General features: G+C 35.4%; 3 protein-coding genes across 7 annotated transcripts; 2 read left to right on the plus strand and 1 right to left on the minus strand.

Moving 5' to 3' along the window:
- The first annotated feature begins 507 nt into the window (after nt 1-507).
- On the plus strand, nt 508-2,913 carry LOC122307878 (leucine-rich repeat receptor-like serine/threonine-protein kinase At1g17230). 2 transcript variants are annotated; one of them, XM_043120993.1, is made up of 2 exons: nt 508-2,142; nt 2,307-2,913. In XM_043120993.1, the coding sequence occupies exons 1-2, from the start codon at nt 2,106-2,108 to the stop codon at nt 2,780-2,782; spliced, it is 513 nt and encodes a 170-aa protein (XP_042976927.1). In that variant the 5' UTR covers nt 508-2,105; the 3' UTR covers nt 2,783-2,913. The 2 variants fall into 2 exon arrangements, with proteins under 2 accessions (XP_042976927.1, XP_042976928.1); XM_043120994.1 differs by having other exon boundaries at nt 512-2,115.
- Nucleotides 2,914-3,875: 962 nt separating this feature from the next.
- LOC122306068 (glutathionyl-hydroquinone reductase YqjG) lies at nt 3,876-6,067 on the minus strand. Its single transcript, XM_043118430.1, has 4 exons — nt 5,283-6,067; nt 4,844-5,093; nt 4,359-4,538; nt 3,876-4,276 (listed from the first exon to the last, which is right to left on the minus strand). The coding sequence occupies exons 1-4, from the start codon at nt 6,065-6,067 to the stop codon at nt 4,139-4,141; spliced, it is 1,353 nt and encodes a 450-aa protein (XP_042974364.1). The 3' UTR covers nt 3,876-4,138.
- Nucleotides 6,068-6,348: 281 nt separating this feature from the next.
- Nucleotides 6,349-17,187, plus strand: LOC122306067. Of its 4 annotated transcripts, XR_006241438.1 has the most exons (11): nt 6,349-6,516; nt 7,391-7,489; nt 7,578-8,023; nt 9,843-10,044; nt 10,964-11,134; nt 12,769-12,869; nt 13,174-13,242; nt 13,355-13,395; nt 14,591-14,690; nt 16,199-16,453; nt 16,585-17,187. XR_006241438.1 is itself a non-coding variant. In XM_043118427.1 (10 exons), the coding sequence occupies exons 1-9, from the start codon at nt 6,349-6,351 to the stop codon at nt 14,671-14,673; spliced, it is 1,380 nt and encodes a 459-aa protein (XP_042974361.1). In that variant the 3' UTR covers nt 14,674-14,690; nt 16,199-17,187. The 4 variants fall into 4 exon arrangements, 2 of the variants coding, with proteins under 2 accessions (XP_042974361.1, XP_042974363.1); XR_006241439.1 differs by having other exon boundaries at nt 14,591-15,004; nt 16,199-17,078; XM_043118427.1 differs by having other exon boundaries at nt 16,199-17,187.
- Nucleotides 17,188-23,319: the final 6,132 nt, after the last annotated feature.

Here is a 23,319-nt window from a genome sequence, read left to right on the forward strand (position 1 = left end):
GTTTAGCAATGGTACCAGCCATGAGGCATCGAATCTGATTGGTGTCAATTTGGGCTATTTTTTCACCGATTTAATTTATATCCAAATCTAGTTTTGCCTACAAGCCATGCATGAAGGTGGAATCTAAGGGGTTTGGACTTGTTCAGGACTTCAAATCTAATTCCTTGTCTAATAATCTCACCATGTGGCTCTATGTTAATGGGCTTAAGTATGATCATAATGTTCTCCTGTCCAGAAGTATGATTTAAATCTTCCTAAGTTATCGTACTTAATCTTAGAAGTTTCCTATCTGGCATTCGTACTTAGAACTGCACCAAGAGTGCACTCCTTCAGATTGTTGCGCACATATATTCTATCACCCCTTTGAATTTAAATAATCAAAACCTCACTCTCTTCTGGTTGTTGGCAGATTTTTTTTCTATTGGAATATGATCATCTGCAGCAGGTTTGTAAATGACTAAATTCCCTATACGTACTGATAAGCGAAAATCTTAAGCTCATACTCAAAACAAAGGTAAACACAAATCATAACTAATCATCAAATTCATGCTTCATTTGAGAAAGCAAGTTAAACTAACATATAAAATAAATCAAATTACTCAAAAGCATTAATATAACGGCTTAAAAATTGAAAAGGTGGCTCTAAGACAACACAAACAAAAACCAAACACAAATTAGGCTCAAAGACCTGAACCACCTACAGGTCAGTTGGAGAGATCCAAATGTAGTGGTTTTTGGCCTGGCAAGACTTTCAAAAATAAATTTTAGGTCTCAGTTTATGAGGAAGAATCAATAAGATGTTATCTTCAGTATCAAATATAATTCAAGTGCTTTTATGTCAACAGCTTTACATGGAAGTGCCTGTTTCTGATGTGCTAAGTTTAGCAATCATATATGTGCATGGTTCTTCAGTTTATACTGCTAGATGAACACGGTAGTTGGCTAGATTTTGGTACAACAAAATATTAAAAAGTAATGCTCCTTATTTGGAGATTTTTTTCCTTAAATGATTTAAAAGGATCTCATTTTTTTCAATTCATTTCAATTGACCGATAACCAATTCAAGTCTGAACTCCAACGACTTGTCCAGGGAAATTCCCAGTGAACTGGGAAATCTAAGCCTGCTGTCCAAGCTCAACCTGAGCAGGAATGATTTGACAGGAGAGATTCCTCGGAGTCTTGTCAGTTTGTTGTGATAGATTATTGAGCTTGGACCTGAGCAACAGCAACCTATTAGGTGAAATACAGCTGGAGCTTGAAAACTTGATTGAATTGTGATATTTTTTTGGACCTTAGCAATAATTCACTCTCAGGAACTATCCCTCAAAGCCTTGCAAAACTATCATCATTGGAGAGATTCCATAAAGCAAAAGCATTCTAAAACAGTTCTTTTAGCTGTCCTCATCCCAGTCTGTGGCCTGTTATTGCTTGCAGCCACTCTTGCCAGATACATAGTATGTTACCGGAAAACCAAACTCCTCCATGCAAAAAGCAGAAGAACTGGAGAGTCTGAAGAGAAGGCTGAGTCTATGATACAAGAAAGAGAGGGCAAATTCATATTCAGCGATATTGTGAAGGCCACAGAGGACTTCAGTGAGAAGTACTGCATTGGAAAAGGGGGATTTGGAAGCGTATACAGAGCAGCTAGCAATGCCAACGGGTCAAATTGTTGCAGTTAAAAGATTTAACATGTCAGAATCCAGTGATATCCCAGCAGCCAATTGCAAGAGTTTCTAGAACGATTTTCGCAAGTCATCAGAAGTTTGGCATTGGAATATCATTAAGCTTTATGGGTTCTGTTCCATTAGGAGGTGTTCTTGGTATATGAATATATAGAGAGAGGCAGTTTAGGAAATGTGTTCTATGGGTTGGAAGGGAAAGCTGAACTGGACTGGGGTACACAGGTGAATATTGTACAAGGTGTGGCTCATGCAATATCTTACTTGCACCATGATTGCTCTCCACTGATTGTGCACCGAAACATAATTTTGAAAAACATACTGCTGGAGTCAGGTTTCAAGCCACGGATATCAGATTTTGGCATTGCCAGACTGTTGAGCCCAGATACAACTAACTGGACAAGAATTGCTGGGGCTTATGGATGCATGGCTCCGGGTAAGCTAAACTATCCAACTGCTACAGGTTTGTTATTTTTATTTCACGCATTCTTCTTAGGGTAGCCTCCTTTCCCACAAAACTATGAGAGGACAAATGACTAAATACACCACTTGTTGTAGGATCCATTATGATTATAAAAAAAAAAAAAAGGCAAAACACATACTTTTTTATACTAGTTGATGTGGCAGGCTGTGTGTTTGGAGCATCGGTAACCAGGATTGCAAATAGATTTTCATTTGTCAAGAAGTTTTGGATTTCGTCTTATGGATGCACAGAGCTCACAGTGCAAGTGATGGAGAAATGCAATGTTTTTAGTTTTGGAGTGGTGGCGTTAGAAGTTATGATGGGAAGGTACCCAAGGGAGCTCCTAGTTTCCTTGTCATCATCTCAATCAACAGCAGCAATATCAGTTTCGGGCAGTGCAGAATTTCTTTTAAAAGATGTGCTAGACCAAAGACTCCCAACACAGGCAGGCAAAATGGCAGAGGCGGTAGTATTTGTTGTGAGCATAGCCTTACTGTGTGTGCGTGACAATCCACTATCCAGAGTTATGGACTCCCATGCGCTTTGTGGCACAAGAACTGTCAGGTCGAAACCCGGTCTTGCACTTCTGAACCCTTTGACGCTATCACCATTAGCAAGCTTTCCAGCCCAGAAGAACTAAAGCAAAGTGGCAATAGAGGTGAGTTGTAGTTTTGGTTTGACAGAGCTATAGCTAAGCCTGGGATGGATTGGACCATATTTTTCTTTCCATTCTAGGTACCAATAAGCATAATAAGATCTCTTTTTTTTCTTCTTGTTTTTGGTCCCACTCATTAAAGGATCATCTATGGTTTGAACTTAACCGAAGATCATCTATCGTTACTACATTGTCTGAAAGGTTAAGTCCATTGATTATGATGTAAATATATTATAGTACAGAAAAGTACTTAATTATATATTATAGTCATTACCTTTTTTTTTTAATAAGTTATTGTAGTCATTACCTAACAACGATACGACCTTTGCAATCTGAAATCCTTACTTAGGTTGAACATCTTTTATAGTGTTCCATGCACAGAACCTAATCAGACTATACACACCACCTGTCATTACCCACGAAAGTTTGAAAGTTTCCGAGTTTCAAAATGTACCCAAAGACAATTCATTCTCCTGTTGGAAAGTTAACGACCCCGACCATATTTCCTCTCTAATGTGTGTTTATTAGACTTTATTTTTTTTTTATTTTTTTATTTTTCCCTTTACTTAGCTTTATATATTAAGAAATACTATAGTCATAAAGAGATTACATAAAAGTAATCTTATAAACTAATGTGATCTCATGTGATTTGTCAGATTGTTACTTTTATTGTAAAGTAAATATGATAGATTACATAAATGATTAAATTACATCAATTTATAAAATTATTTTTATATAATTCTCTTGTAGCTGTATCACTCTTATTCTCTTGTGCTGATTTTGTAGCTGGGCTACTATGCCATCCAACGATAACCACTGGGCGTGCCGCCCCAGACTAAATTTAATTTTTTCTTTTTCATATTTTTTAAATATATTTAAAAAATATAAAAATATATCAATATATTAAAAATTACTTCTTTAATCATTAAGTAAAAAATGATTAAAAAAAATTAAAAATGTTGAGCGGTGCATTTGAGCGGCGGTATCAAGCAGGCGGCAGAGTAGTGTTTGCTTTTTAAAATATCCTGCCAGATTCAGTCCCCTTCTTTTTTCTCTCTTTTTATAGGAGTTTACTCAGTTTAGTTTTGAAATTTCTGTAACTCTCAAATTCTATATAAAGGGGTGTAGAAATAAAAGTATTGTCATCTTCAGAAAAAAGAAAAAGTGGAACTATGTAAGTGGAAATGTTTGTCTTCTGGATAAACTTACCAGCTTCCTACATATTCTTGAGAAGTAATAGAGTATGGCAAAGTAACTTGGGTGCGAGCGGGATCTTCTTGAAAGTTGAATCTCAGGAGAAACTTTACATTGGTATGTCTTCCACGGCTTCTGATACTCTGTTTAGACAAGCACTATCCTTCCAGCTGAGAGTAGAGAAATAATAACAACGGTACCATATGTACTGAGATGAGGGTATACTTTTATCATAAAGTTTTGCCTCAAGTTCTCATAAAGTTTTGGCTTCAATTTCTTCAACATCTACAAAATGGGGTTCAAATTTTAAAATATGATGACCAGGCTGCAGTTGTGGAATCGGGACCAGCTTCTATGAAACTTGAACCTGTACATATTTACTCTCTGCCAATGGCAGCGACTCTCTGCCATGAGGCCTAGAGAGGACTCCATGCTCGCAGCCTGAAGGCATGGCAGGTTGAATGCTGCCTGGATTTAGCGGAAATAGTGTTTTGTAGTAACCATCCATAATGGCGCTGTAATTGCAAGTTGCTGCGACCTTGGGAATCTGTTCATAACAGGCAATGGGCATGCTTCACTCAGCACACAACAAAATGAAGTCATTAATCTAAGCGAGTAATGCTTATACAGAGTTTTGGGCAGCAATATAATGCATGAAAGATGGAGAAAATCCACATTTCAACAACTTATCGGCGCGTACACATCCAAGTATTGGAGAAAGATTTCATCTTTGTTAGCCAACACGATACCCAATTATCCCAAGAAATCGATACCATTGACGTAGAAGTTAATAAAACAGCTCTCAGTTAGCGAACTCAATAAAGGACATAAACGCTAAGCAAAAGTGGGTACCTGGTAAATGTCACGCATATAGCCATGGAGATTGGGATACTCGAGTAGCTTCTTCTTGGTACACTTGAACAGGACATTGTACACAAGATCGAACCGAATCAAAGTAGTGAACAGGCATACATCTGCAAGTGTCAGTGCACCTCCGCATAAGTAGCGAGAACTAGCCAAGTGTTCGTCTAACATGTCCAATGTACTGAACAAGTCATTTACCGCCAAATCGTATGCCTCTTGGCTTTGAGCAAACCCACATCTGTCAAAATGACCCAAACAGATTTATAGGTATAAAAACCAAGGACACCTGATTTATCGTTCAAAGGTCAAACAGGCCTAGGCCAAAGTTCAGTAACAACAGGGCCTAATGCCAGTAGCAAGTCGAGACAGTCCCGTTGACAAAGGCAGTAGAGCCACTACCATGAAACTCGAAGCATAAATTGATTACCTGTAAACCCCATTATTAACATGGGGATAAATTATTTGATTCCATTCCTCAATCTTTCCCTTCAATGCCGGTGGGGAGAGATCTAGTCCCGGGTTGCGTGCAAGCTCGTTGATTCCAGAATTGAATAGTTGGATTATATCATAACTCTCATTGCAAAACACCTCCTTTGTCTTCGTATCCCACAGCATTGGCACCGTGCAACGCCCATCATACCCTCCTCTCCTCAGCTTATAAATTTCCCTCAAATTTCGGCACCCATTCGCATTGTCCGGACCGGGGAGGAGGACATCACTATCCCCGCCGCGGATATCGTTAAATACCCACGAACCGTCGGGGCCCGGGGAGGCTATGGATACGGGCACGGCGTCCTCGAGGCCCTTGAGGGCACGGACGATGAGAGTCCTGTGGGCCCACGGACAAGGTAGGCCCACATAGAGGTGGAGGGCTGTCGGTATCTGGCCGGAAAAGTTGGCCCAACGGAACCTGGACGGGGGCCGGGAGTAACGGCCTGAGGTATCGGAGGGAGCGAGTTGGGACATCATGAGTTGCCACGTGGAGTGCCATGCAGTACGGACGGTGGAGATGAGGAGGCCCGGTGGGAGAGAGGGGCCCCAGAGGAGGTTGGTTATTGAGGTGAGAAGGGAAGGGTTTGGGGGTTGAGGTGATTGGTTGAGACAAGCTCTGGGGGCGGCTCTGGTTCTGGCTCTGGGACTGGAGAGTGTGGATATTTTCTTCGTTGGTGACGAGATGGGGAGATTGGGGATGGAGAGCAAAGCGTGAGCCATTTTTCTGGGTTCTGCAGCCTGCTTGTTCAGCAGTGTGACCGTGTGAGTTATAATGAAAAAAAAAAAAAAAATCTATATCGGAAACTTTACGACTTGCTTGGGAGGAGTGCCTGGGCTGTTATAAATTAGATTTTAGTTTTATACTTATTAAGGTGCTCTCGTAGTACGAAAGGGTAAAGTTCGGAACTTGGGACGATTTCCCGAGGGCGGAAAACCAGGCAGCCAAAAATCGACTACACTCGGATTGTGCGACTTGAGCTATTCAGCTAACTTAGAAGAAGATGGGGTGGAACTACCCGGACATATCCTTGGACGAACTTGTGAAACTTACAAAAGGGTTTGTGGATATACTTATTCTGGCATCTGGGTACCAGTCCTCTGGTCTTATTGCCCACTGGGATCCTCAAAACATCAAGAAAGCCTTCCAGTGGGGCCACTTCTTTGAAAATGTAAGTAACCTCTGTGTGCGTGTCTGGGTTTATGTTATTAGATTACTGGTTCCGTGGGATATTGTTAGGATTCTGCAAGACATTTTCTTTTTTATGGAAGGATTCTATAAGCATTGAGATTTGATTATTAGATATATATGGGGAGCTTCTGGGTTTTCTTGCTCTTCCGATTTGATGGGAAAAAAGTTATTCACGTTATTGTTTCATTTTTATTTGATTAACTTCTATCTAATATTTGCTTTCCCAATTTTTCTGATGGTAGTTCTACTAAATTCTGGAATTAAGAAAAAGAGAGAATCTCAAAATGTAACTTCGCTTCTAGGAATTGTAGGAACATACTATCAGGACGGTTTCGATGTTGGTGGCAAGACTTCCAATCGCACCCGATTTACTTGGTTTTTGTTTTTTATCCACGTTTGTATTTATGCCGTTCTATGAGTTTCCACGAGTCTGAGGGAGATAAAAGATATTCCTTTCCTTTTGACTTTCTTCAAGAGTAATTCAATTGTCGAGGATATACCAGTGAGAGTTTTCCTCTGCATATAATGCTCTCTTGATCCTATAAAACATTTATAGCTTCACGCCGATGGGATACTTGCTGTGGATTTCTAATTTTTTGTCGTGTACTTTGTTTGTTGCGTTGATCATGTGGATGTACTCAATTTTTATTTGATTGCTGCCACTAAATGAGTTTTTCATGTAGTGTTCAGACGTTTTCTCTCTTTCCTAATTGAACTTCATATTTGGTTTTGTTTTTCATATAAGAATATGCGCCGAAGTCCTTTACTTTTTAGCTGGGTAGTATAATTGGAAAAAAAAAAAAAATTTGTAAAAATGGATTATATGTTCTTAATCAAAATGATATAATTTCTAGGTATTCAGCCATTTAAGCAGCTCGGATGTTTATCAGGAGTCGGTGAAGGAACTTGACAAAACTCTTTCTGAACTGACTTCCAGCGCCTCTTTCCCCCAGGTTGTGGATAATATTCGGTTTATATAACTTGATTTTAAAATTAATTGATTCCATGTGACAATGTGATTTCTTCGGTACATAAGAACAGGGTCTTGCACATCTATCATCTGCTACTCTTGCAAATGCACAACGATTTGTGTTAGAACATCTTATCCATGTTCTACCTTTGAGTGATGCACATCTCAGAGCCTTTCTGACTGCAACAATTGAGATGGAGTTTGATCAGCTATCTGGAACAGAGCATAATTGCCTAGATGCATATCTGAACAAGTTGACTCTGCATAAGACATCACTAATTCCAGCTCCAGATAAAAAGGGTTTCATGAAGGATTTAGTTCTTTTGTCTCCAGATATTGCTCCAATTAAGGATTTTACGAAGTATGCTGTTCATGAGATCTTGAAGAGGCGATGTGCTGTGTCTTGCATATCAACAGTTGAGACAGGCTTAGATATTCTCTCAAATGCCATCAGACGCAGTAGCCTATCGGACAATAACTTAATCAATGAAAGACTACATGAAGAAAAAGCTCCAATGTAAGTTGTTTATTTTACTGTTTACAACTAAGAAACTGAAGATGAGGAAAAAAGTTCCTTCTTTTTCCAATTCTGAAAATTCCGTTTAGTCCTTCACTGATTCCTTTTTTGGGTATCTATCATGAAACTTTCAAAGCTTATATGAGGTGCTCAGGTTCGTAGACTTCACAAATTGATGTATTTATAGCAAGAATAAATTTATCATCCAAAAAGTCATTTTTCTGTTACTCATCAAAGAAATTCTTAAAATGACCACCTTAACTCTTGGTTGTTTAGAGCTAGGGGTGACAATATGTTACACGACCCGTTAACCCAATACGAACACGACACGATAGTAGCGGGTTAGGATTTAGTCTTAACGGATTCGGGTCAAAACAGGTTGACCCGTTAAGACACGATTACTTAACGGGTTAATAACGGGTCAACCCGTTATGACACGTTAAGAAAGTTAAAATTACAATTATACCCTTATACCTAAAAGTAAAATTATTAGAATTTCAATTTCGATATTTTTATTGTTTGGATTGTAATTTTAGACTTGCAGTTAGCTTTATAATTTTTATAAATATTGTGATTTTAAAATTTATATAAAATTATGCTAAATTTAATCAGGTCAAACTAGTTAATTCGGGCATATTTAACCCATTTACATAAATAGTTTGAAACGGGTCGTATATTATCGTGTTAACCTATTTCATAATATTCACTAATGGGTCAAAACGGGTTGACACGACACGACACGACCCATTATGTTAATGGGTCGTGTTAGAGTTTGAGATTTTGATACGATAAGGTTAACAGGTCGGGTTAGGGTTGAACTATATAGTATAATATACATGCTTTGACACGACATGAACACGACCCGTTAACACGATTTGACACCCCTATTTAGAGCTTCTATTTTGAAGAAATAAAGTTGGTGTTTAAGACAATGCCTGAAGTTAAATCTATTTTGTTTATACTTCTGTTCGTTCTTGATTATTCCGCTCCCACTCCCTCCCATCCTCCCAACGTGAGAAAAGAAAAATATTAAGATGTAATCAGGAGTCAGAATTACTTGGGAGGTTATTAATTGGTAAATGTTTCCTTAGATATTTCTTGTTTTCCAATAAAAAAAAAATGTTTTCTCATATATTGCACAGTCAGGAGTTTTCTGGATTGAGTTGTTAACAACTATATATGCAGACATGGCTACTATACCTGTTTCATGGTTGTTGCATCAGAATACCTAGTTGGACTCGAGAAAAGACACTGGTAGCATAGTTAGTGCAGAATTCAGAATGTGATGTTTGTTTCTGTTGCATGTTTCATTTTCTAAGCATGTTAATCCCCTTGATTCACTTGGGAGCTCATGGACCTCCGTTGTTATCAGTTTTAACTCAGTATATTTATTGACACTGGGTGTCCGGAAACTAACTGCCGACTATAGAGCAACCTTAACTCGGTATTTGGTTGATATTGATGACCACGTAACACTATGGAGCAACCTTAAGTTGCATTTATTCTAGAATTGTTGAGAGACTCACTCAATGCTTCAAAAGAATTGGCCTTTCCAGTTCCTATATTAGTACAAAGGGCTAATTCTATTTCTTGAGACGTTCAAGAGTCCTAGAATGATTTATTTTTGTGTGCTAATAGACTTGCCTTATAAAATGATTTTTTTTTCTTTTTACTCTCATGAATATGCTTATGATGTGCTTTGTTTTTCTTTTTACTTTTTTTTTTTTCATGAATATGGCATCAGATTGACCTGATAAGTTTTATATTTAACCTCTTTACTGGAAAGGCCTGAGTGGTATAAATTTGACTTTTTATTCAGGACTATAGAGTTATTGCTGGATTTCATCACATGGAACCACTGGAAATCAAGAAATATCTCATATTTCATTGATAAAAGAACTCTTAGATTAGTCTCCGGTGCTAGCTTGATATTCTGTGGTCCCAAGGACCAGTGGATGAAAGTTTTTCAAGGGCTGAATATTTCAGCCAAAAGAAGTGATAAAGATTTTAGTGAAACAATTGTAAGTCGATTAAATTCCTTCATTGGGTTACAGTAACATGTTTTATACAGTTCAATGAATATTTTCTGAAGTTCTGATTTTTTCCCCATCAATTTAATCACATATATGTATTGCTTCTATGTAGCGGTATCAGAAAAGCTAAAGGGATTCACAATTATGTAATTTATTGCATGGTGCAATCTAGAAATGAGGCTTAGATGCCACCTACAGACATAATTGAAATACGGGACGCTGATGTGCTTCTCACATTGCTTGAAAATTTGAGACACTTAACCTAGCAGTTGTGTAAAATTACTCAAGTTCATTTGGGTAAAAGTGCACCCTATATTAGTTTTTGAGGCAACACAATTAGGTTTTTTTGTTAAGAGATTGGAAACTTTCACCGTTATACTGGTTCCCACCCCATGTGTGTTAGGTGATCAAAATAGGAAGTTATAGTACAAACTATCTTCATTTTATTTATTAGGACAGAGAACTCCCCTTTACGTTTGATGATATTGCTTGTTATGGATTTTGTGATCTAGGAATTGGTATAGAAGTTAAAAGGGATTTGAAAATTTACTTTACCATTAAGAAAAGGTATGGGTTTATTTTAACAATGTTCACACCGGCCATGGTTTGAGTGGTCAAGTCTTGTCTTGTAGCTGAAGTTCTTTTCAGTGCATCAGACAGCAAAATAGTTTTTCTTCCTTCTTTTGAGGTATCACAGCTCGTTTTCACTGTGTACCAGATTGATCAATTAGTACTGGTTTTGTGTTTCTCATGGGACTGATGCGCTCTGCTTATTCCAGCTTGATTAGGGTCATTTTTATATAGATAATTATCTTCAAGACTTAGACACGGATCTAACCTTTAAGCGTTTATTTTCCTGGTAGTGATTACCTAAATTATCTAGGGCATTTTCTTTTTCTTGAGACAGGAGCTCTTGTTACTTGGATGCATTGCAAGCAGGTGGAACTGTGTAATTGAACATTTCATGTCCATTTCTTATTTTTCGCTTACTATCTCGGAGCAATATCGTCAGGTGTGCTGCTTAGTTATGGGAAGATCCCAAACTCTTAATGCTAGAGAGCAAACAACGAACTCAAAGGTATCTGTTATACTTAGATTTTCTATTAAAATTCACAATGAGATATACATATGCATGTTTTAATAAAATACCTTCCCCTTTAGGCTACTGATTCTTATCTATAAACGTTCCTAGCAATGTACATGAACTTCATAATAAATTTCGATCTTCTTGTTGCATTTTACCAGCATCTTCTGTGTTTAATTATCTTTATCCTGTGTCTTCTGTATAAAGGGTGGCATTTACTTTTAGGAATAAATTCCTTTGAGGTAGATGCCATATTTCATCTAATTGTCTCTCCTTTGACGGTAATCTGAGAACATATGCCGAACAAAACTAATGCATAATTTCAATTCTCTTTCTTCTAAGTTTCCAATTTTGGAAATCATATTCTATTAAAATATTGAGGTTAAAAAGTAAGTTATTTCTGGGGATTCATTGTTATAGGCACATTAGCTTACTCGTTACTTCGAGAGGCAATGAATTTGGGTAGCAATTTTGTTGACATCTTTAAGGACTTCTTAGATACAGTTGCTTCATAGATATATTCATATTGAAGGACAGATTCTCAATTGAAAACGAATCCTAAGGTGTTTGATTGGCAAATAGCCCATGTAAGCAGGGTCTAATGTCTTGGCAACAGTGCCTGCATAGGAAAAATGATGTCACCATTGATTATGCTTACTATAGGTGAAGGCCTGAATGGGGGAAGCATGAAAGGACAGTGCCCTATTATTGCTTTATTCTTGCCTGGATTAGGGCAAGCCCTAAGGTCACCCTGCCCTGCTTGTCGCAGTACAAATGGCCTGAGGTTTTGGGGGCTGAATTTGGGAGTTTTTTGCACGAATCTACACAATGTGCTGGTCGAGAGTTGCCTCTGCTGCTTCAGTAGGCCTGCATGGCTGCTCTTTTTGCATACCATGGGTGTCAGTCACCTCATGTTGGTATTGGGCTGTATTTACATATGCCCTTTTTAACTGCAGCAGGAGTTGTAGAATCTACATCCACCTGGAGCTCAATCGGCTCCACATATGCAAAGATGCCAGCTAGGCATCTACTGATCAAGGAAAAGAGAAGGCCACTGTTCTGTGCTGAACGGATATGTACCCCACTGTACCACATATTAAAACTATTGAGAAAGTTTCTTTCCTTTTGTATATGTCATTTAAGGGATATCAGATTTATTTCTTCCCTTGTCATTTGTATATACACAATAATCTTTTTGTTATATTTTGGTTATCTAGTTTGATGTGAAAACTGTTTGTTGTATAAAGTGCACACGGGGTTCTTTTTCTGCTGGATCAAACTCCTAAATAGTTTGCCATTTTTGACATGAAACTGGTGCATTGTACAATGAATAAGGTACTTTTGCCAGAGCGAAATATAGGCACTTCTGAATCCAGATTTTCCATGATCTACATCTTAGATGGATTGGTTTGCTGATCTTCTCTTCTTGCAAGTAAATGCTGTTCTGATCCAGCTTCTAACTCAACATTCTTTGCATATAAAGACTCGTTTATTGTTACTATTATTATTGTCATTATTATTATTATTATTATTGTTAATGTTATTGTTATTCTAATTGTTATTGTTATTGTCCATTATGGCCACTTTTTACATTATTATTTATGGTTAATTCCTATGGTTTAAACTAGGAAAGTGGCATTCTCGAGTACCTGACTGGACAGTTGGGTAGTCAACAGCATCAATTATGGAAACTATCCCCTGCCCTTGCAGCAGCTGCAATTCCAACCTGGTAATCCAATGATTCTTCTATGTTACGTGTGCATACAAGATGAAATTTCTATCAGTTTATTCTTTTCTTTTCTTTTTGGGTGGGGTCATTAATTGAATTGGAAAGAGAGAGACTTCCACCATGTGGTCCATGTCTAGAGGTGCCTTAAAGGAGTTTTTGCGTTAGTGATATCTCCATAGTGGAGAGTTAACATCAGTTCCATGGAATTCAGATATCCCTAAATCAGCTCGTAAAGATGTTGTTCAAACATTCTAGTTCAATTTACTTGCTTTGCATTTGAAGATGTTAATAACTACCGTTCCAGGTCACCCTTATTAAGGTTGTATATGACTGAAATGGAGATTCAATTCAAAGGAGATTTTTCTGCAATAAGGTTTTGTGTCTTTCAATCTTTTTTCTCCAGTGTAATTTGGTTCCATGAATTTACTCCTTGTGTAATAATAGTTCCATTTCCATTAGCCATTTGCATTTGTTCTGTTATGTAGATACTGCAATTGTACTCAAGACATGAAGGAACACAAAAACTGTAAGTCTATTCAATTGACAATATCCACCATTTATTTTTTCTTCTACTGCTGTGCATACAGAGACATGTGGATGTCCTCTATACATTTGTAGTAGTTTAGGAACATTGTAATGAATAACTATAGATTGAACATCTCAACATGTGATTTAATGGTTGGGTATTTGACGTTGTGATAGTGATAGCCAGCAGATGTATGATTATGTAGGAGGATGTCATAATGATAGGTAGAAGACTTGAGAGTTATTGGGATCTCATAATGAATATCTATAATACCTTAACATTTGATTAATATTTGGTCATTGACATTAGAGAAATGCTTTAGCCATAGAGATTTCACAAAAGTAAATTCACAAATTGACGTGGCTTGATATAGTACATTAGATTGTAAAGCTATTTTTATTGTAAAGTAGATATAACGTACCACATATTTATCAAAAAAAAGAAAGAAAGATATAATGTACCACATGAAGCCACATCAGTTTGTGAGTTTACTTTTGTGAAATCTCTTTGTGGCTATAGCACTCCTTTAGAAGTTATAACAAGCAGAACTGATGATTCTTAGTGCTCGTGGACACTTCCACCTTTTGTCTCCCAATAATTGCTTTACCCACCCATCTTTTACTCGCATCTATGAGAACTTAGACTTGACATTGACTCTCGATAATCTTGGTTGTATCTTACCTATCGTTTTTATCATACTCCACCATACTAGAGCCCTGTGCAATAAAATAGTGGACATGTTCTGCAAACTGCATTGGATAGGATTGCCCACTTGTAGTTTTGGTCAATGGGTCTAATGTATATAGAATCCTCAAGTACTTTATATTGCTAATCTATAGGAAGAATGGCATTAATTGCTTATTTGTGCATTATATGTTTCATTCATGTAAGATAATGACAAACAATAGAAATTGGCATTAGCTTTTTCAGCATGTGTAGGAATTATTTAATCACACCAGTAGACGTGACAGACACTGGATGTTATGTTGGTCAGACATACATCATGAATTATCCATATGATATTTTCTCTTACTCTCATTCTTATAAGCTTTTTATGGGGTTCACTATGCTACATGCCTAAACCATGTTCAAGTTTTATCAATTAAAAAAAAGAAGCATTTATTGCTAAAACTATTTACAAGAAGTTAGATGAGATGGCCTAAGCTGGATTCCACCCTTCTGCTAATATTCTCAGGTGAACTTGCTGAGAGAATTTGGTGCCTCTACGTCTTTCATGTTTGTGGCTCTCATCTACTGCACGGTGCTGGTAGTGCTTGATTGTTGGCTAGTTTATTGTAAGAACCTGTATTCTACACACACTTTAGTATGACTGTCGTTTCATACTTGGAGCATGGAATGTAGAATTGTTTTTCTGAGTTCTACTCAATCGGGAGTCTTTGTGCTTACCTTTTTTCAAGCAAATTCTTTACAGAGCTCAAATTTCCAGTTGGAGCTGACTTTCCTTTTGTAGATGCTAAACGTAAAAGAAAACAACTTCAAAACCGAAAATAGTTTTTTGCACTTGTAATCAAATGTGAGTGCAGTAGGGTGTTTCTGGGTGGGATAGTGCAGAAGGAAATGAGTCTCTAGAAATGCCAGAGAACTTCTGGTATGTCTAACTCGAATTTCTTAAAAATATTAGGAATATGAGCAATTTGATACATTTTATATGTTTTGCTTTGATCCCTTGTTAAAATCATTTTAATATTTTTTCCCAAGTGGTTGGAATTCTGAACCAAGATTTCTGCATATCAAACTGGAAGCCTATTTACTGATTCTAATGTATTACTCCCCTAAGGCCTCAGATCCTGTTCATGCACAGTAGTGATTTGCCACCATTGCTCCATGTTTGGTAGGTATAACAGATGCCTGTTTTATGGACCATCATAGGATTTTGTGTTAGTGGGAATTACAATTTGGTGGAAGATTGTGGTCTATTTGTATTTGTTAAAACTAGGGGTGGCAATATGTTACACGACCCGTTAACCCAACACGAACACGACACGATAATAGCGGGTTAGGGTTTAGTCTTAACGGGTTTGGGTCAAAACGGGTTGACCCGTTAAAACACGATTGCTTAACGGGTTAACCCGTTTTGACCCGTTATGACACGTTAAAAAAGTTAAAGTTACAATTATACCCTTCTACCCAAAAGTAAAATTGTTAAAATTTTAAGTTCGATATTTTTATTATTTAAATTGTAATTTTGGACTTGTAGTTAGTTTTATAATTTTTATAGATATTGTGATTTTAACATTTATAGAAAATTATGTTAAATTTAATCAAGTCAAACTAGTTAATTTCAGGCATATTCAACCCATTTACATAAACAGGTTGAAACGGGTCATATTGTTTCGTGTCAACTTATTTAGTAATATTCACTAATGGTTCAAAACGGGTTGACACGACACGACACGTTATGTTAACGGGTTGGGTTAGGGTTTAAAATTTTGACACGATAAGCTTAACGGGTCAGGTTAGGGTTTACCTATATAGTATAATATACATGCTTTGACACGACATGAATACGACCCATTAACACGATTTGACACTCCTAGTTAAAACTAATATCTTCTTTGGCATAATATATGCTTTTAATTCGTATTTAATATTATTATCCTTATCAAAGTATCGTCTGACTGCTTTCTTACTCTCTTTTTTCCCGCCTCCCCCCAAACTTGCGATTGCCATGGTTCTTGAGGCCTTTTATATATATGTATATATAAAAAATAAAAATAAAAACTGTGATTTAACTTGCAATGAGAAAGCCTTGTCAGTTTAAGTTTTGATGAATATGTTGCAGGCAGTTCTCAGGCATGTTGGTATGGTCAGTATGAATATTTACGTAAGAGAAGACCTCATCCTACTTTTGTTTCAGTGACGCTGGAAGGAAAGTCACAGAGAACAAGTGGTAGCAACTTTGTGGAAGGTCATCCATTCTGAAAAGTGCTCAATCAATACTAATGACTTTACATCACTAGATGCTAGTTTTCAACACTCTACAAGTTGGGACCATTCTGACCATTTTAGGAAAGCCGAGTCAGATGGATGGTTGATGGTAATGATTCTAATCTCTCCCAAATGGGAGAGTACAAGTAACATGTGATACCTACCACTGAAAATTGACACTAGAAAAAGCAGCAATATTCATGTTTTCTTTTGATAATCTTGGTGCCTCATTGCTTCCAGACACAAGCTTTGCTTTCAACAATACACAGCTGTTGGTGAGAAAGGAGCTACAACGAAAAAATCATCTCTAGCTTGAGGAGACTCGAATTCTTGAAGTTAATGAAGCAAAATTCGAGTGCGGGGTCTGCAGTCACACTTTTAAATTTCAAAAGAAGAGCACTGTTGGATTGTAACCGTGGATCATCTCTCTTGTGGCAGTCGGTTTGGAAGTGTAAGTCATTGTGGAAGCAAAATTTCGGTTGGCAAAGGAGCAAGGCAAAGTACAGCTATGATCTTCGAAGCTATACTCTGAACTTTGATGATGGTTTCTTCAATGACTCTTTCTCATATCATGGTTCCCATTGATTTTTGTTTTCCTTTTTAAAATAATCTATCTGTTTTTGTTAGATTTGTTATGGTTTCTTCTTCAGAGGAGAGGTGATTTGTGAAAAATATACACAAGGTTTTATTGAAGACGTTGTGGGTTGTTATTATAGCTGCGCAAGTTTCACAAATTTCGTAGTCTTCTAATTTATAGGAATGTTTGTGAAATTCAATATCTGAATGTTCATTGCAGTTATCTGCTTTGGAATGTAGAAGCTATGAACTTTCTCTTTCTATCAACTACATCTGCATGAAACCGAACTGATCCGAGAGAGTGGATTCAGATATTGTCCCAGTTGCACATGTATTTTCCAGTTTCTCATTTTCTTTTTTCCATCACAAATTATTTGCAGAGAGAGAGAGAGAGACAGAGAGACAGAGAGTTTTCTTACCCCTATGAAAGAAGAACTTGATGTCAAGTTTATGATATTCCCTTAATGAGACTTTTACCACAAATTAGTTGGCTTCTGGTGTAAGTGTTTGGATTTGCTTCTACGAAGCATTTCACATATTTACAATTACCAAGATGGGAGATTTTTATATATGCATGGTTCTATAAGTCCAATTTTCCTTGAGATTTTAGGAATTTTACAGAAAATCATGACTGTTTGGCATCTCATTATCTCTTTGGGGGTCGTCCACTGTCCACTGGCATATCATTCTTGTTGACCAAAAACGTCACAGCCATAACCGATTGGAAACATTTTAGCCTTTTATAGGAAGCCATGCAGATAACTTCATAGATTTCCAGTTTTAAAATGTGTAAATTTCTTATACTTCTTTTAAAAAAGTAGTTAACTATAGAATTCATGTAAAAAAGTATATGTATATATATATATATTTTTTAATAATAGACCATATCATTTTATAACAAATGCACAAAATTTACCACCTTTAAAAGTGTATCTATCTTAAAACGCATCAATCACGCTGCAATACTCATACGTACCCACAACGTACAATACTCCAAAAGAAGAAAAAACAAACATAGAAAAGGTACATCCAAGCCCCAAGGGCCACACCGTACCAAGGTGAAGTTTGCCTTCATTAATGTTTTGCTACATAAAACAAACCAGAATTTGGAGACAACAATATGCACTTAGGGAACATGAGTACAATATATTATGATGAGTTGTGAAAGTGAGTTTGCCTTTAATTATTTTGTCTACGCACGTACCCCATCCATGTTATCTTCAAGGACAAATAGGCCATGACAGATGACACCGCGCGTGCATGCGCCGAGTGTTATCAAGAAAGAATTACATCTCATCTTCACAATACAAAGCAGATTCTGAGAGGACGGAGATTGAAGAGGTCACTAGCTACTCTCTTTACGCGCAGTTTGTTCATGGTAAATTAAAGATGCATGGATTTTTACCCACGGTACGTACCTTACTACAATTAGAAACATGGTTTTGGGTAATTATAGTTAATGCAAGGCAATACGATGTTCGTGGAATACTGCATGCACTTTGATAGATCATCATCAAAATTATTCAAACCATTGTGCTTTTCAGGAGCCTCCAAGTAAGCCGTATATGTTCTCAGATAATAAGCGGTTTCAAATAGATATAAAACCAATCATTTGATATACATTATTGAATGATGAAAGGATGATTTTATGAGACAGCCAGAAACTGATTCATTAGATATAGGTAGTACTTCTGTACTTGTCAGGTTGTACGTACTTACAGTACTGAACTTGAGATCAAATTGAGTTAATTATATATCATGTCCAGTACCTGCTCTCTTGGACTTTCAGCCCTTTTCAAGACTATGAATATGAGACTTTTGCTGCATTAATATGCATGCAATATTGTTGTGGATATTCATCATCCTGTGGCTGCAAATAACCAAAAAAGTAGACGCAAAAACGGATCTGTTCAAGGCTCCAAACCCGTGAGCAATGCCCAACTTTTGTCAATTAATTTGTATGCAGCCAACAATCACTACCAATATATATCACAACACTTTGTACGTGAATCTCATGAGTGCATATCTAATCTAAGTAAGGTTATATACAGTTTTAGAGTGTATAAATTTTACGTATTTTCTTAAAAAAAAAAAAGTGAGATTGATTATTTTTTTCGTGTAAATATCAGATTTAATTACTTTTTTCAAAATAATTGTACAAAATTTACATATTTTATGATTGTAAATATCATTTCTCAATATCTTTCGATCAGTAGGTTATGTTGATGAGTCTGCATTGAAATATAAGCTTATTGAAGTGAACCCTATTATTGGTTGAAAATCAGCTACCATTGTTTTTTCCTCCATGTCAATTATATTTATGAGATTAACGGAGTATTGTTGACAAAGAAGAAGATGGTCCTCTTTAGAGACTTTGATTGACTATTATTTAGAGGACTGTTACATTCATAAAGAAATTATATAAAAATAATTTTACAAACTAATTAACGTGATTTTATGTGATTCATCATATTTAATACTTTACAATAAAAATAATTTTATAATTTGACAAACTATATGAAACCATATTAATTTGTAAAATTACTTTTATATAATTACTTTATAATTAGAATATTTCTCTTTATTTATTGGGTAAACGAAAAGCTTTTTTTTATTATTATTATAATTATTTGTAACAAAATACTTACCTTTAGAACCCAGAAAAGAAAAATGTATAAAGATAAAGGAGCTATTTGGATTAGAGTTGATGGGTTGTCCACTTGGTAGGAGTTGTCTAATCTTATCAAATTGTGAGTTGGAGATACCATAGCGATTGGATAGAACATATTCGATCGGACTTAAGACTTTTGATGAGTAATATTTGTACGTACATGATCTTGCAATATTGTTGGAATCTCTTTTATATATATATATGTATGTAAATATTTTCACATCCAAAATGATTATCTTGTCCAATCTAAATACATGGAATATTGATATTCACACTACAAGTTGTAATTCTTTTCTCCAACATACCAATATTCACTTTGTGTGGGTATATATTTTGTTCTATATTCCGGCCTCTAAAAGGCATGGTTTGGTTACCGTTCAAACTATTTTATTTTATTTTATTTTATATAATTATTATAATATATTTAAATTTTAATATAAAATATAATAAATAATTTAATTTTTTAAAATTTTAAAATAAAAATAATATTAAAATATATAATTTTATTAATTTTTAATTTTTATCTTATCTCGTCTCGTCTATCCAATACAATAGATTCTTAAGAATTTAGAATCAAACTCTCATATATTTCTTAATTATTAATGCTGAAAACTATTTCACTGTTTGTTCCTACTGACCTCGTTTGTCCCTCCCAACATAAAGAATCAAAAGACAGGTTAAGAAAGAAAACACATTGGGCCACACCTTCCTAATCTTTTAAGTAAATTAAGGTTTATAAGAAAAAGATAGTTTTTTTTTTAAAGAAAAAGAAAAAGAAAAAGATATTTATCTTTCCGTACTACTCTTTTTGAATAGTTATCTTTCCGTACTATTCTTTTTAAAAAATAATGTAATTTATTATTGAAAGATAAAGATTATGTTTTATACAAATTTCATATTTATTTTTTTATGTAATATTTATGATTATAAATATTATTCCATCTGCAAGTTAATCCATCTCAACCAGATTATCCACTAACTAGTTTTATATTATTTTTTATTAAAATTTTGTGAACCATCTTGCTAATAATTTATTAAAAGTATTATAAAATGATATGACTTTATATTTATTAAATTTAAATTATAATAAAAATATTTTTATAACCTAACATATTACATTCGTATTAAAGTATTTCTCATGATTTATATAACAAGATATATGTTTATGTTTAGTGAAAAAGGTTTTTTTTTTTTTTTTTTTTGGTTTTGGTAAGGTAAAAATCTTAATTAATATATTTTTTGAGTAAGAGTTCTGATTTTTGCGTAGTTTAATGTATTTTATTAATGTGATTGATCGAATTAATTATTTTATATTAAAAATGGCATAACTAATTATATAATTAAAATGTATAAAAATTATGTTGCCCAGATGACTAACACAAGAGGGGGGGTGAATTGAGTTGTATTAAAAAAAATAACAATTATAAATCAAATATATAATATAAAATATAAACAAAATATGAAATAACAATAAATATAAAGAGTAAGGGTAAGAGAGAAGCAAACTCAGTATGTTAACGAGGTTCGGCCCCACTGCCTACGTCCTCGCCTCAAGCTACCCCTTGAGGATTCCCAAATTCACTATTCAACCTCCTTCAGGTGGAGATAGAAACCTATTACACCTTTGAACAACACCGCTACAAAGGATCCGTGTAGAACACCCTCTACACTTGCAATCACCTTACACGTGGTGATTCAACTATTCCCTGTGTAGAATACTTTCTACACACACAAGGGTTATACACACCCTTTTTCTGATACAAAAGCTGATAGTGGGTAGGTTATCAGAAAACACTCCTCAACGAGTGAAATAAGAACAATACAGCGCAAGCTATATCTCTCAAAATGAACAAGGATTAAGGCTCAATGTTTAGAGAAGAGAGAATGAAAGTTTTGAATGAATGTTGTATGCTCTTGGTGTTGTAAATGTGAAGCTCTCAAATGATCTATTTATAGGCATATGAGACTTCATATTCAAATTTAAAAAGATTCACATGTCAAAGACAACATCATTCACTTTTTCAAAAAATTCAAATAAAAGGTTTTTCTTTTTCAATTGTCAAAGACAACATCATTCACTTTTTCAAAGAATTCAAATAAAAGGTTCTTCTTTCTCAATTGTCAAAGACAACATCATTCACTTTTTCAAAAAAATCAAACCTAATCTTTTACTTTTGGCATATGACAAAATGAGCACACTTTCATTTTCAAAAAATTCAAACCTAATCTTTTACTTTTTGTATAAGTCTAAAAAAGCATCAATCACTTTTGAAAATATTCAAATAAAACATGCACATGTGAAAGATGACAATCAATCATCTTTAATATTTTCAAAGTTCAACCCTTTAATCAAGGCATGCACATGCAAAAGATGACAATCAATCATCTTTCAAAATTTTCAAATTTAATTTTCAAAAATATTCATGCACATGTGGAAAATGTATTTTAATGCTTTATGATAAAATATTAATTTTGAGCATTAATCCTAATTTCGAATTTTGAAGAGATTTACAACATTACTCTATAATTTTAATGTGAACTTGTTCCCTTCTTGCTCATGCTTGTTTCCTTGATGTGCTTGACTCCATTGTGTAGACAACTTGAGCTTGAGACTTCTTTATTCTTTGAATTCATTTGTTATCATCAAAATCCATGTGTAGATTTATAATCACATGAAACTTGAAATTTTGAATTCAACAATCTCCCCCTTTTTGATGATGACAAATATTTGATAGAACTTGAAACCTATATTAATACTTAAGCTCCCCCTGAAAATATGCGTTAGTTTTTCAAGCAAAAGTATAAATATAATTCCAAGCATATATAACAAGTTTAGCAATTTAAACAATGTTAATGTTCTAGTCTAACACTTCTCCCCCTTTTGGCATCATTAAAAAGGATCCGCAACAAGAAAATGGACTGAAGAAAACGATGCGTTTAATAGTCACTGTAGATAGTTGAAAAATGGAGCCGTCCGTGACCCGACAAGTGCTGCAAAGCCTCGAGGCCTAACTCTATGAATTTAATACGGCTGAAGATTTAAACAATCGCCTGATGTTGTTGACAAACGGGATTGAAGGCTCCGAGTTTCTATAAAAAAATGATCATTTTCATCTATCGGATGCCAAAAAAATAATCACTTCTTGACCTGAGTTCTGTTTTTCCACAACGATAGAATGGCTGAGCAATTCTCTTCCACTAATGTTCCAGACATGAATCAGGAACCCTTGACGCATCAATCATCAATCTTCTCTCCTGAGGCCGTCAATACCATGATAGGAGCAGTGAATCGTTTTTCTAGTAAGGCTGATTCTGAGATTATTGCAGAATCAAGAATGCTCAGTAATCAATATGCTGCCTCTGTTACGATCATGTCTCGAAGGTTAATGGCGAGGGTGAGTGAGATTGATCATCTTAACATGCAAATATCTGAGTTACGACAGAAGCTTGCTAATAAGGATAGTGAGAATAAAAGGCTAAAGCAAGAAAACCAAGAGTTGAAAAAATTTGCAGATTGGTATGCTCATGATCTGCAACCACGAATAGAAGAGCTGGAACGAGAAAGGGTTCAGATACAAGGTCAACATCGGCAGATAACAGCAGAGGTTCATCGTTTACTAGAAAAATAGGGACAATCTACTGTTAATCTCGCTGGCTTAGTAAGAAAACTTTTGACAATGTGTGTCCAGCATATCTTGTATTTCTTTTGACTAAATAAGATTTGAAGA

Source organism: Carya illinoinensis, chromosome 4 (assembly GCF_018687715.1).
Source record: "Carya illinoinensis cultivar Pawnee chromosome 4, C.illinoinensisPawnee_v1, whole genome shotgun sequence".
Classification (NCBI taxonomy): domain Eukaryota; kingdom Viridiplantae; phylum Streptophyta; class Magnoliopsida; order Fagales; family Juglandaceae; genus Carya; species Carya illinoinensis.